General features: G+C 36.0%; 1 protein-coding gene across 1 annotated transcript in view; it reads left to right on the plus strand.

Annotated features, from left to right (window-relative positions):
• Positions 1-15,685, plus strand: part of dpy (fibrillin-like protein dumpy) — a 166,973-nt gene that overhangs the window by 93,544 nt on the left and 57,744 nt on the right. Inside the window, exons 42-56 of the mRNA XM_025300206.1 lie at positions 119-262; positions 352-429; positions 891-1,073; positions 2,584-2,907; positions 3,297-3,677; positions 6,050-6,373; positions 7,715-8,020; positions 8,197-8,505; positions 8,625-8,939; positions 9,024-9,332; positions 9,695-10,021; positions 10,261-11,232; positions 13,767-14,099; positions 14,321-14,620; positions 14,847-15,176. Coding sequence (XP_025155991.1) covers positions 119-262; positions 352-429; positions 891-1,073; positions 2,584-2,907; positions 3,297-3,677; positions 6,050-6,373; positions 7,715-8,020; positions 8,197-8,505; positions 8,625-8,939; positions 9,024-9,332; positions 9,695-10,021; positions 10,261-11,232; positions 13,767-14,099; positions 14,321-14,620; positions 14,847-15,176 — 4,935 coding nt within the window. The remainder of the gene's footprint in view (positions 1-118; positions 263-351; positions 430-890; positions 1,074-2,583; positions 2,908-3,296; positions 3,678-6,049; positions 6,374-7,714; positions 8,021-8,196; positions 8,506-8,624; positions 8,940-9,023; positions 9,333-9,694; positions 10,022-10,260; positions 11,233-13,766; positions 14,100-14,320; positions 14,621-14,846; positions 15,177-15,685) is intronic.

A 15,685-nucleotide genomic window follows, 5' to 3' on the forward strand; every position in this document is an offset into this window, starting at 1 on the left:
AGGCCAAAAGATTAGGTCAGATTATAAATGTTTTGATGTAGAGATTAACATTTCATCAAGCTTTCATCGCTCATCAATCGTTAATTTCAACCGTTCTAATGCGTGTTTGTTTCGTTAGACGTGAAATGTGCCACGCACAGCGACTGCCCGGTACAACTGGCATGCGTGAATCAGCAGTGCTTAAATCCTTGTACCTTGGGCAATCCATGTGACTTCATCGAAATATGTCATGTCCAGGATCATAGACCGGTCTGCGTGAAATGTAAGTTTTTGCGATTCAATTGAATAGCTACCGATATATTCCTAGTGAAAAACGAAAAAAGAAGGCAAAATTCTTACTTTTGCTTTCAGTGGACACCAACGAGGCGGAGTGCCCGTATTGTCCACCTGGTATGCAGTGCGACTCAGCGACCAACACTTGCGTCAAAGGTTCGTACACTCACCAGCATTGCGTTTGGTCTCATCTGGTTTTAATTTCAGTATTTTATAGCTGTCGACAGACGTGTACATATGTATGTATTGTACATATCTCACGTACATATTCTGCAAATTATATATATAACTCCTATCTACAAGGCACAAAGTATTCAATACTATTACAACTGTCGCGCATGATCACGAAGAACGATCCTTTGCAAACGTTTATATCTTTTTGAAATGTTATCTTTTTGAGTATGTATGTATACATATGCCTCCTCGGAGAGAGCGTTTTTTCCCTCCCGAGACATTGGCAGTCCGCATATACTTTTCGCACTTATGCAACGATGTTGCATTCGGAAACGTAAAATCACACACATGCTATGCAACGAGAAACTCTTTTTACTTCAAGTCTCATACTCGTGCACATCACACTTCCTGGGGCTATATGGGCTTTCTCACTCTTTCTCTAGCGGGTTGCACTAGCAACAGGGATTGCCCTTTGACAGAGGCGTGCATTGGGCATACTTGTCAGGAACCATGTTTAGTTCGGAATCCTTGCGCGGAACATGCGATTTGTATTAATACGAATCACGGAGCAGACTGTATCTGCGAGGAAGGCTATCACGGGAACGGATTCTCCTATTGCGATTTGCGTAAGTTTTGTCGAGATGTCATGTTTATAATTTATAAATCTTCAACTGATGCATAGATATAAAAATATCTATAAAAGACATCTTTTAGACAAAAAATCCAATTTCTTTCTTCTTTCTTTTGGGTATAAAAGATATATTAGGAAGTTGAATTAATTCTGGTCTTATTTTGTCAATTTTTTATCTTTATTTTAAAGAAAATTGGTTAAATTTACATAAATCAAAATATTTCCCATCGTTAGCTATGACTTTTTCCCATCTTCCTGACAACATAGCAATTCCGCGCCGATAGAACGATCTATCTTTCGAAGTAATTCAATCGGACACCCATTTTTGCACATCTTAATCACTGAAGTATGTATTTACCAAAGCGTGTTGCATCGATCGGAATAAATGGTAATCAGATGGTTTTAGGTCTAGAAAGTACGCTGGATGCGGAAGGATTTCTAATTTGAGCTCTAACAATGTTTTTTTAACGATTGAAACAACATGTAGACGAGCATTATCGTGCAAAAGAATCACTTTGCGTTTATTGCTGGCTATTGCTGGCCTTTTTTGCATCAATTCATCATTCAATTTGTTCAATCGTTGCTGGTATCGCTCTTCCATAACTGTTTCATTCGGTTTTAGAAACCCATAGCACACCATATCTTCCATGTCCTACATAAATGCAGAGCATTGTTTTGTGAATGTTTCGTTTTGATTGTTTCCTTTTGTTTCGTTTTGGTTGTTGATGATTGTCCTACATCAACCCATGATTTTTTTCGCTTTGGATTATCAAAATAAATTCACTTTTCATCTCCAGTTATAATTCGCTACAAGAAACTCTTTTTTTCTATTTGGCAAGCGAAGACATGACGATATTCGAACGATTTGCAATGACACTTTCAATTCATGTGGAACCCATTTGTCTTCCTTTTGAATTTTTCCCATAGCGTGTAGTCGTTTAGAAATTGTTGATTAATCAACGTTGAGTTATTCAGCTAATTGTTTTCCCGTTTGAGCGGTGTTTTCATTCGATAATGCTTGCAATTCAGAATCTTCGAATTTTTTTGGTTGACCAGTACATTCTTTGTCACTCAAATCGAAATCATCACTTTTGAATTGTTGAAACCAAAATTTACAGTTGGAATACAATGGAGCTTGATCTTCATAAGTTGTAACAAACATTCTATGAACTTCAGTTGCCGATTTTTTCAAATCAAACAAAAAAATAATAAATATCGAAAATACAATTTTGTACGATCCATTTTAGACACGTATAAACAATGAAACTATCAGTAATAATAGCGTACAAACTGTCATATATCATAGAGAAATGTCAAATCTTTCAGTGTTGCTAGATTTCAACGTTCGTACTAATCATTAACTTGTTACTAAAGTCATCTATTGCTAGGAACCAGAACTAATTCAACCTCTTAATAATAAATATAAAAAAGATATAAAAGATATATAGTGACTTTCTCATATGAAGATTCATATTGATTTGTATTAACATGTTCTACGATTTCAGTGGAAGAAGGCAAGAATATTTGTCAATACAACGAGGACTGTCCACCAAACAAATATTGCGATCGACTCAACAGACTGTGCATCAATCCTTGTGCCGAGTTTGATTGCGGAGAAAATGCAAAGTGTGTGTCTACCAACCGCGAGGCACAGTGTATTTGTTTGCCAGGATACCAAGGAAATCCCCATATCGGCTGCCAAGAGATACTGACTTCCGATCCTTGCGTGCCAAATCCGTGTGGTCTGAACGCATTGTGTGAGAACGACAATGGAAATCCCGTCTGTTTTTGCCCGAAAGGTTTAACCGGCAGTCCGTTCGAACAATGCAGTAAATATATATATTTTTTATAATTATCTAGATTAGTATACATTGAAAAATTGTTTCAAGTTATAAACTTAACACTTTGCGATCCGTTGAGATGGAATTATGCTGTCGCGATTTGACAATGTTGACTTTATCAATATATTATACAAATGATTGTATATTGTCTGTTAACGTGAAAAACATAAGCGAAAGCATAATAATTTACATAATCAGAAAAATAGCGAAAAATGAGTGACTAAGTATGTATTATGCTTTCGATATATCAAGACAAATGAGAGTACGACTCTGCATACACCGCGAGCCGCAAAGTGTTAAATTAGTCTCAGCTCGTGTATAAAATTTAATGGGAATTAATTAACGGACTTTAACCCTCCAATAAATCGTCGCGTTAGTTCCAGAAGGCGACCAATGCGAAGGCAATCCCTGCGGCATTAACTCTGGATGCCGAGTGGTGGGCGGACAGGTGAAATGCTTTTGTTTGCCAGGATACGAAGGAGACCCGCCACTTTCTCTTTGCGTACTTCCCAGCACTTCCTGCGATCCTTCTCCGTGCGGCCCTAATACCCGCTGTACGGTGTTGAGCAATGGTTTCGCGAAATGCACCTGTCTACCAGGATACATCGAGAGCCCTAACACGATCAGAGGATGTGTACCTAAGACCGATCAATGCGAATCTAACCCTTGTGGCTCTGGGGCAGCATGCAACAGCACGAGAGTACCACCTTGCTACTGTCCGGATCTCATGGTCGGAAATCCATACAAGAGCTGCGGAGGTAATTATGGTTAATAGTTTATTCGCTAATTGATTAAAATAAATTAGAAATTAGAATTAGCAATTTAAAAATTGCTCAAACATGATTTTTTCCCAACAAACATCAAATGACTGTAATATAACTGTTAATTATAATTTCCCATTCAGCAATGTAATTTTTATATAACATACGTGTTATATATTTACATTTACATTGTTAAATGAGAAATTAAAATTAACAGTTATGTTACTATTTTATTTAGTGTTTGTAATTATTTCTTTTTCTTATTATATAGAATATCTGACGGTACATATAAGGTTGTTGTGTAAGTTAGGTCAAAACTCTTCTACCATTTTGTGAACAATCGTGTAAAATTTTGAATTATTAATTAAAGAAAACTGGTAGATGAGCTTGAACAATCTATAAAATGAGTTATGATAGCGTCTATTATTGTATGTTTATAGATTAAGTCAAACTAAACAAAAATGTTCTTTATCATTTCGTAAAAACCTACATAAAATTCTATGTTATTAATTAAAGAATATTTATGATTGATTGCACACGATTATATACTAACTTTTTGAATCAATAATTCAAAATTTTACGTTCTTTTTGCAAAATGACAGAGGATTCTTTTGTTCGCTCGGACATAATCTACAAACACATGACAGCTTATTTAATAAATCACGCAGTTTATTTATTTATTCACAAATCTTTTTTAATTAATGACTCAAAATTTTACATAAGGTAAACGTACTTAATTACGCCACTTTAGGCGCCAAAGACTAATTTTTGAAAGTTTACTTTTAAAAAAGTAAAGTGGTGTTAGAGAGAGGTAAGACTATGAATCTTATTAAAAGTTATTATTGTGAATTAGTGGAAACACGTATAAAAATTAGAAATAAATTAGAAATAAAAATTATTTATTTATATAAAAAAATTAAGTGTGAACTGCAAATGTCCCGAATAATGCCCACTAAAATTGTAGAATGTCCCAATTTACACCATTAATTATGTACCAAATGACGTCACTCTATCCTACCTGTTTTCAGCATAAATAGTTATATTTTTAATGAAAAAAATGAAATTTTTACATCTGTTATTTATTCAAACACTTTTATTAATTTAATATAATTCTTTATAGATTAATGTTACATTTTAGTTTATCAGAAAAATAACTTTTTGAACTATCTATACGAGAAATTAAACATTTAAATTTAATTTGAATTCGTCCTTTTGTTTCTTTTTATTGATTTAATGTTTCCCTTATTTTTTTCATCACGCAATCTCTTTCGAAGCAACTTTTCTCTTCTACTATTTGTTATTTCTCTTGCTGCTGTGCAAGTCCTTTGATGTCATTCATCTGTGAAAGCATTATATTGTAATAAATATATAATGTTTTCATAGAATATCAATTTAATTATAAATTTTCACATAATCGTAAATGCTAATAAATGAACTTAATTTATTCATATGTAACTTTTCTATTATGAAGTTCGGAATTAATTAATGGGAGACTACTATTTATTATCTATCTGCTATCTACTATCTACTATCTACACTATTTATAGTTATTAATTTTATAAATAATTAAACATACTATTATATATCCATGGCGATTTTATGTACATGGTACTTTTTGCGTGTACATAAATCTGTCACCCATGTTATATTATATAAAAACCATATAACTTTATAATATTTTACCTTTTTATCATCTTATATTTTAATCGTTTAAAATTAAAACACTTTATATTACTACCCAAGAATATTTTATTTTATCACATTATAGGGTACAATGTCACTTCATAGGTTAGTAATCATTTAGAAACAAATTCAATCGACAAAAGTCGAAAGTGACAGATCTTTGACATAGGTTTTTGTGTGAAATTGCCTTTTATGGAAAACCACATTATATTTTCGAATACTTACTTTAGCGGAGTCATTTGATACATTATTATGACTGTTTTCTGACAATTTTTAAATACTTTTACTCAGCTATTTTATTACGCAAATAGAATAAGCTAAAGTGACGTAATTCGGGTTAGTGGCGTAATTCGGTACGTTTACCTTAGTTGTTCGCAAAATAGTAAAGAAATTTTTCGTTCAGTTTGACTTAATCTATTATATTATCTTTATATGTTATCATTAGACACCTTTTATATTTTGATTAATTTTTAATCTCTTAACATATATCTTAATATTTTTATAATTTACGATTTTTTAATAATTTTTTATAATGTTGTTATGATTGTTTTAATTTAATATTTAGTTAGAGTACTTTATCTTATATTTTATTTTCTATATTAACTCTTCTCATAATGAATGTTGTGAGCAATAGTAATAATTAAGAGGATCGATGATGAATAACAACGATATTTTATTAATTGCAGTACGACCATCTGAAACGTACGATCCCTGCTTATTGGCACCCTGTGGCAAAAATGCTATTTGCACCTCGTTTGATGGCGTGGCTAAATGCACATGCGTACCGCCATTCGTCGGCAATCCCTATGTGGACGGCTGCGAGGCTGAATGTATTGTTAGTCGTGACTGCGAGAATCATTTAGCCTGTTTCAATCAGCACTGTAAAGACCCATGCCCAGGCGTATGCGGCGCTAATGCACGTTGCGAGGTCGTCGATCACCTTCCAATGTGTTCCTGCTTACCAGGATATACTGGCGACCCGTTCAGATCTTGCAAAGTAGAAAAACCTTGTACGTGAATATTCCTCTCAGTCTATATTAATTTTGTTTGATCCCAGTAAAGAAAAATTACAATTTTCCACTCAATAATATAACTGTCATATAACGCGTATATTATTTCATTGAATGGGAAATTATAATATTAATATTATGTTATTATTACTTGGATTTTACTGGGATGCACTTTATACAAAGTGTGTTTTATAAAATACATCAAACAATTGACAAGCTTTTGAAATTTCCATAAATGGTTAAGTACAGCTCTTTGAAGACGAATACAATTTTTAAATTCTGAATTTTTGTAATATTTTTATATTTGATTTCTCGAATGTTCCTTTAACGTCCTAAAATGTCTCAGCAAACATCAACTAACAATAACATTACACCAATATTATAATTTCACACTCAATAATTCGTCATATGTAATTGTTACATACGACATATGTTATACAGGGTGTCATAGACTACCCGCAGCACCCGATTTTTTTGTAAACGCGACATTTTAGAGAAAAGTGTTTCTGACAAAAGTATGTATGGTTTCAAAAGGGACATATAACAACTATATCATTTCGTTTGCAGATGGTGCTACTTTCGATATATTTACTGATCATTATTTTTCTTAAATGAAAATCCCAATTTTTTATTATATTATCCTTTTCCACCAATTAATTTGAACAACTTTTGTCTGAAACATTTTTTCATTTGCCTAATATTTTTTGAGATGTTTAAGGAAAACTTGGGAACTTTTTCAATATTTAACTTACGATATCTCGCTAACTATTTGTCAGGAATAAAAATAATACTAGACTTTTTACTATATTTTATCTCAAGAATATATTGTTACTATAGTGCCCTAATTTTTGTTAACTTATCGACTTTTGGAAATTTCAAAATCATCAAATTAATAGAAGTCAGGACGCTATTATATTACAGGGCGTAAATTAATTAATTGGAAAAAGATGATATAATAAGAAATTGGAGTTTCTGTTTAAGAAAAGTAATATTCAGTGAATATCTTGAAAGTGGTGCCATTTTTAAACAAAATGATATAGTTGTGTTATGTCCCTTTTGAAACCATACAACTTTTGTCTGAAACATTTCTCCCTAAAATGTCGTGTTTACAAACAATTGGATGGTACAGGTGATCTGTGATACCCTATATATTAATTAATTATATTGCACTTACATTGTTGAGTAAGATATTATAACATTGATGTAATGTTACTTTTAATTTATTGTTTACTGAAGTACACATGTGCACAATTATGACATAAAAAGGCAGATTTCTATGGAAATCATATTACAACGTAGCGATACTTCAAGAATTTAATTTGATTATATATTTTTTTATAGTAGTGCCAGATCAAAATTCATGTATGCCATCGCCATGCGGACCACACAGTATCTGCCGTGTAATGAACGACCGTGCGGTGTGCTCCTGCAGTCCTGGTTATCAAGGCACACCTCCGCATTGCCGTCCTGAGTGTCTCGTCAGCACGGAATGTCCGACTCATTTGGCTTGTATCAATCAAAAGTGTAACGACCCTTGCCCGGGCTTGTGCGGTTTGAATGCTCATTGCCAGGTCCTCAATCACAATCCTATTTGTAGTTGTCCTCGTCAATACGTCGGTGATCCGTTCACGCAATGCGTCAAGGAAGGTAATCAATTTATCTATCATATTTGATAGCTTAATGTTGATAATATACTCTCGAAAATACGCAATTAAAAATAAGATAAAAATTAAAGCAACAACACATATACTATAATTAGACGTTTTTTTTATGGAAAAGCAATTTTTCCAAAAATTTCTAATACCAGATTATGTTGTTTTCAGAACCTTTACCTCCGACCACGAATCCTTGCTTGCCATCGCCTTGCGGGCCGAACGCGGACTGCCGTGTTCAAGAGGACCACCCTATATGTACATGTATTAGCGGCATGTTCGGGGCACCGCCAAACTGCAGACCGGAGTGTGTGATCGATCAAGACTGTGCCAGTTCCTTAGCATGTATTCAGAAGAAATGTCTGGATCCGTGCATCGGATCCTGTGGATTCAACACAAATTGTACAGTGCAAAATCACCGACCTATGTGCCATTGTTACGACGGTTACGAGGGAGATCCTTTCTCAGGCTGTGCTAAAGGTAAAATTTTAGCTCACCCTGTTGGAGATATTCTTTAAATAAATTTGCCGGAATGTTGTTTTATAGATATCTCGTCACCTTTTGATTCACATGTCCTAAACGACATTTTTACTGTACAGTAGTGTTCCCGGTGCAAATGCCGTGCGATCCATCGCCGTGTGGCGCGAATGCCGTGTGCAAAGAGCGCAATGGAGCGGGCTCTTGCACTTGCTTGCCCGACTACACTGGCGACCCATACGAAGGTTGCCGGCCGGAATGTGTACAGAATTCGGATTGCGCTCACACGAAAGCCTGCATCAACAACAAGTGCAAGGATCCATGCATTGGAGCGTGCGGGATCAACGCGCAGTGCCAGGTTTATAATCACCAGCCGTCATGTAGTTGCCTCTTCGGCCACACTGGGGACCCGCTTAAATCTTGTCACGTGCCGATAGGTATGTATGCTAGCAACGTTGCTGCCGTGAGCAATCACATTTTTGCAGAACATACGTTGTAAAACGATTAATCTTCTCTTTCAGAACCTCCAGTGCCAGATAATACGTGCCAACCGTCCCCCTGTGGGCCGTATAGCAACTGCCGTGTTATCGATAATCACGCGGTCTGCTCTTGCCAGCCTAATTATATCGGCAGCCCGCCGTCTTGTCGGCCGGAATGCGTAGTCAGCACAGATTGTGGCGCGAACGCGGCCTGCATCAATCAGAGATGCAAGGATCCGTGTCCTGGCACGTGCGGCGTGAATGCGGAATGCCGGGTGATCAATCATAATCCAGTTTGCATTTGCGCGATTGGGTACAGCGGCGACCCGTTCTTCGGTTGTGTTAAAGAAGGCAAGTCTTGAAGCTTCTTCCTTAGTTGCAGAATTTTTGCGTCCTTCCAATAGCCTGGCTATTCAAATGTATTATACATTTCTTAATAATTGTAGTCACTAATTATTCGAGTTTTCGAATGAAATACTGAATTTTGCATGAGATACTTTTATAATTTTCTATTTAATTTCATGATAAAAAGAATATTATTTATATCATATTAATTTGTGTTTGTGGTAAATTCAAATGTAATTAAAATTCTTGTAATTCTTGTAATTTAATCACACCAATTTGTTTATGATAAATATGTAGTTCAAAATGTATTGCTTAATGTAACAGAAATATCGTTTTCGAACATCAATGTGTCAATTCGTTTGCAGTAGAGGTAACATCGACACCGAAACCGAGTGGCAATCCGTGTGTTCCATCGCCTTGTGGCCCGAACTCCCAGTGTCGAGTGATCGACGGCTTCCCGGCGTGCTCTTGTCTGCCGAATTACGTGGGCCGTGCGCCGAATTGTCGTCCCGAATGTGTTATAAACGAAGGATGTCCTGGCAACTTGGCGTGTCAGAACGAACAGTGCGTCGATCCGTGTCCAGGCTCTTGCGGCGTGAACACCAACTGTAACGTCGTGAAGCACAACCCTGTTTGTATCTGCAACGAGGGTTACACGGGCAATCCCTTCACGGAATGCACACTCATCATGGATGGCACGTTTCTCTCACGATTTAAATTTCGCAAAACGTTACATGCATCATAATGACGTATACGTTATTTTTCTCAGTACTTTGTATTCTTCGGTTATCCATCTCGCTAAACTTTTTATATTTCCATTATTACATAATAATTTTCTAGTCTTCTTATTTTTATTAATATTTAACATTCGTTATTATTCAGTAGCAGAATTATCTCTCTAATAATATATCTATCTATGATGAAATTTTTTCAGAACCTATCACAACGGTGCGGTATACCACACCGTGCAACCCGTCACCATGCGGCGCTAATGCCGTGTGCAACGAGCGGAATGGCGTCGGATCTTGCACGTGCCTACCGCAATACTTCGGCGACCCGTACATTGCCTGTAGGCCCGAGTGTGTGACCAATGCCGACTGTGACCGCAGTAAAGCCTGCTTAAACAACAAATGTGTGAATCCATGTCCCGGAACCTGTGGCCAGGGTGCCACATGCCGCGTCGTCAATCACGCCCCGTCATGCTCCTGCTTGCCGGGTTACACCGGCGACCCGGTGAACGGTTGCACGGTAATGGATGTGACACCATTGCCGCCGCCAATAGATCCCTGTGACCCGTCGCCGTGCGGACCTAACAGCAATTGCCGGACGCAGAACGGACACGCGGTGTGTTTGTGCCAGCCAGGATTCTCCGGAATCCCTCCAACCTGCCGACCTGGTTGTATTGTCAGCTCTGAGTGCCCGCAGAACAAAGCGTGCATCGACAACAAGTGTGCGGACCCGTGTCCAGGTTCTTGCGGGCAGAACACCAATTGCCTCACGGTTAACCACAATCCCATCTGTAGCTGCGCTAACGGCTACGCCGGCGATCCGTTCGTGCACTGTTTCAAGATCAGCACCGTGCCGCCATTGCCGAAGGGCGATGGAGACCCGTGCTCGCCGAATCCATGTGGTCCGAACTCGCAGTGCAAGGTTATTGGCTTGCATCCCGCCTGCTCTTGCCTGCTGAATTATATTGGCCGGCCGCCAAATTGCAGGCCTGAATGTACCGACAACTCGGAGTGCCTCAGCACTGCTGCATGCATCAACCAGAGATGCAAGAATCCTTGTCCAGGCACTTGCGGCGACCTCGCCAGATGCACCGTGCAAAACCACAATCCGATTTGCACTTGTCCGGAGGGCTACGAGGGTGACGCCACCGTGCGCTGCGATCTCGCGCCACCGCCAGGTGAGTAAAATATTTTTCAACCGCATTTTCGAGATTTATATTTGCCTTAGATCTTTTTTTATTTTGAAATTGTATCGAGATTGCGTGTTTAATGAAGTCGTAAGAGGTAATTCTCTATAAATATATCTCCGTTGAAAAATACTATTATCTTTATTATCATATCCTTAGCAAACACAGAATATATCATACTTATTATACAGGTTCTAACTTAGACACCGAAATATCTCGAAAATAATGCATTTAAAAAAAAAATGTTTCAAATAAAAGTTGTAGAATTTGAAGCGAACCCTCAGATCAATTATCTAGATTTTTTGGATCCGGGGCTTCACTTTGGGTTTACTAAGGACCAGGTTGATTTTTTTCGATGGAGACACTTATCTATCTGTTATTGCAGATTCATATTCTATCGAAAAAATAAAGACATTTTGTTCTATATAATTTTTCGCTAAACTTCCTTTAACAGGCATAAAAATAAAGTTTTTATTTTGAAACATTCCGACCATTAAAGGCAAGATTTATACATTTGCATATTAATAATGAGTGCTATTGACGATGAAGAAATGAAATTATCTTTTAGAATCCCCTGATGTTTCTCTCAAGGATACATTATCTATTGGTCTTGCCTTCATTAACCGGAACGTGTTTCAAAATAAGAGGTTTTAGCACTATTAATGTGCCTGTTGGAGGAGGTTTAGCGAAGAATTACACGAAACAAAATCTCCTTATTTTTTCCATAAAATATTAATTTGCAATAAAAGATAGGTATTTCCACAGAAAAAATCAACCTGGGCCTTAGTGGGTCCAAAATGGGTTTCGGATCCAAAATCTAAATAGCTCATCCGAAAGCCCCTTCAAAACCTTACAACTTTTATTTGAAACATTTGTTCGAAAATATATTGTTTCCGAAATATTTTGGTATCTATGTTAAAGTGGAACACCCTGTATAACATGGAAGTAAAAATAGTTATACGTTATTATTAGTTATACGTTATTTATTAATTTAGAGGTTACATGATTTTCCTTTACAATTTTAACATAACCATATTTCAAAACTGTTATAATATTCTGTAATATACCGTGTCCGCACCGTTCTTATATGCGTTAATGCATCATTTTTTACGTACGAGAAACAGACACTATCTAAAGAACAAACCAACATCGGTCTATATTAAGTTATATTGTTGTCATACTACAATAACCAGTATATAACAAAGCAATATAACAATTTTAAAACAATTTTATATTGATATTATAAAAGGAAAATAACCTCAACATTATACAGAATGTCCCGTTTTAAATGAGCCAGACAAAAATCTTGAAAAATATGGAAGATATTAAAAAACGCTTCAGACAAAAGTTGTATGGTTTCAAAGAGGACATAAAACAACTATCGTTTTATTTACAGATGACGCTACTTTCCAGATATTCATTGATTATTACTTTTCTTAAATAAAAAATCCCAATTTTTTATTATATCATTTTTTCTACCAATTAATTTTAACAACTTTCGTCTGAAATTTTTTTATTTGCTTAATATTTTTTGAAACATTTAAAGAAAATTTAAAGATAACTTTTTCAATATTTAACTCACGATATCTCGCTAACTATTTGTCGAAGGAAAAAATAGTACTAAACTTTTTTACTTTATTTAATTTCAATAATATACTGCTATAATAGTATCCTAATTTTTGTTAATTTATTAACCTTTGGAAATTTCAAAATTATCAAATTAACAAAAGTCAGGGCGCTATTGTAACAATATATTCTTGAAATCAAATAAAGTAAAAAAGTATAGTACCATTTCTTTTTCCGTCAAACAGTTAGCGAAATATCGTAAGTTAAACATTGAAAAAGTCACCAAGTTTTCCTTAAATATTTCCAAAAATATTAAGCAAATAAAAAATATTTCAGACAAAAGTTGTTCAAATTAATTGGTAGAAAAGTGATATAATAAAAAACTGTTTCTATTTAAGAAAAGTAATGATTAGTGAATATCTCGAAAGTGGCACTACTTGTACACAAAATGATATAGTTGTTATATGTCTCTTTTAAAACCATACAACGTTTGTCTGGAACATTTTTTAATTTAACGCAGTGTTTCTGAGATATTTGAGTGGATCTAAAATAAAATGGGACAGCCTGTATAACGGAATATACTTCGAGGTGGACCGAAGGCACAGTGATTTAAGCAATCATCATACCGGAAGAAAAAATTTTATAATATCAATTATATTACTTATTATATTATACAGGGTGTCCCAGGACGACTTTTACTTGTAGACACATAGAGCATGTTAAGATAAATATAAACATCCTGTTCTGTCTTGCGATATTCACGATAATTATCGAGTTATTAACGACAGAAATTTGATATTCTGTGTTTGTTAGATATTATTATTATCATCTCTACGATTATATATATTATTATGTTGTACGATTATTATCACATATGTTATTATTATTATTATTTTTATATTTCTACGTTTCCATGTTTGTATATTAATATATCTTTTTTTCGTGTTATTTGTTTACAGCGACAGACAAGTCCATCCCGAATCCATGCTCGCCAAATCCTTGCGGACCGAATGCACAATGTCGCGAAAGAAACGGAGCTGGCGCTTGTGGATGTCCGCCGGATCTGATAGGTGATCCTTACGACATTATCAAGGGATGTCACAGGGAATGTGAAACGAATAACGACTGTGCACCGCAACTGGGATGCGTCGGCTTCAAGTGCACAGATCCTTGTCCCAACACATGTGGAACATTGTCCATATGTAACGTGCAAGCGCACGTTCCTGTTTGCCTGTGCCCGCCAGGATACACGGGAGATCCTTACTTCGCCTGTGAAATTGTGGAGGTCAAACGTGAGTGTCATTGTAGGATTAATTACACAATGAAAATGATATTAACATTTGAGCCACTGTATAATACAGTCATTTTTATTACTATTGATGTTAATATTTCTTACTATTGTTAGAACTATCGAAGGAAATCATGTTGATAACAATGATAACTTTCACATGCGTTTTGTTTATAAATATTTTATCTATAACTGATAATTTGCAAATATTATCTTTCTTTTCAGAACAAGCGGAACCATGTACCCCGTCGCCTTGTGGACCCAACAGTAAATGCCGAGTAGTCAATGGTCAAGCTGTGTGCACTTGTCTACCAGAGTACAGGGGTATTCCACCATCATGCAGACCAGAATGTATTGTTAACGCAGAGTGTCCACCGCATTTGGCATGTGTGAACAAGAAATGCGCGGATCCTTGTCCGAATACCTGTGGACTCAGAGCGCAATGCACTACGAAGAATCACAACCCGATCTGCACTTGCCCATCCGGTTTCACGGGCGATCCTTTCACCCTGTGTTCGCCACACAGTAAGCATAATACATATATCCTATTTTGAATTATATTATATTTTATATATATTAACATTAATAAGTAATAACTCTTTAGAATAAATTAAGAACTGCTTCTTAACCTTTTGCGTTTTTTGCGTCTGTTAATATCTGAAAAATATTATTTTACGAGAATAACGGAATTTTTTTAATTACGTGAATTTCTCGTTTCTCTATATGGGCATAAAAAATATTCGCTTATCAGTTCCAGAAGACTTACCGATAACGGAACGACCACCGTCTTGCACTCCATCGCCTTGCGGTCCGAATTCTTTATGCCAAATAATATCCGGCAATCCTGCGTGTTCTTGCCTGCCAAATTATATCGGCATGCCGCCGCAGTGTAGACCAGAGTGTATCTTAAGCTCCGAGTGTAAGAGTCATCTGGCATGTGTCAATCAGAGATGTGCAGATCCATGTCCGGGTTCGTGCGGAGTAAATGCTCAATGCCACGTGCTGAATCATTTGCCGGTCTGTACATGCATGGAAGGCTTCACGGGAGATCCGTTCACGCAGTGCAGCGTTATCCCGACAGGTAAATGAAACATATCATAAAACCACCATATCTTAGATACTTGAATTATATGAATGAATTTAATTTCTAGATTTTTATTTCTCTGTTATAACGCTTGCTTTAGAGGAATACCCTTATGAAAAAAAATCCTCAATTTTGGGTGTAAACACTGAAATTTGGGTGTTTACCATGAAAGTTAAGTGTTAACCGTCAACATTCAGTGTTAGTTGAGTGTTGAGCATCAATGTTGAGTGTTGGTTGGGTGTGATTATCAAATTTTCGGTGTAACTTTGATGTAGATTCTCAATATTGAGTGTCAATTGGATGTAACCATCAATATTCGTTATTATCTTGGTGTAGACACTCAATATTGGGTGTCGGTTGGGTGTAACCATCAATATTCGGTATATTATTGGTGTAGACACTGAATATTGAGTAGTTAAGCATTGGGCATCAGTATTGAGTGTCGGTTAAGTATGACCATTAATATTCAGTGTTAGTTTAATATAGATATTTAATAGTGTGTGTCA

This window comes from Harpegnathos saltator, unplaced genomic scaffold (genome assembly GCF_003227715.2).
Source record: "Harpegnathos saltator strain DR-91 unplaced genomic scaffold, Hsal_v8.6 scaffold333, whole genome shotgun sequence".
Taxonomy (NCBI): domain Eukaryota; kingdom Metazoa; phylum Arthropoda; class Insecta; order Hymenoptera; family Formicidae; genus Harpegnathos; species Harpegnathos saltator.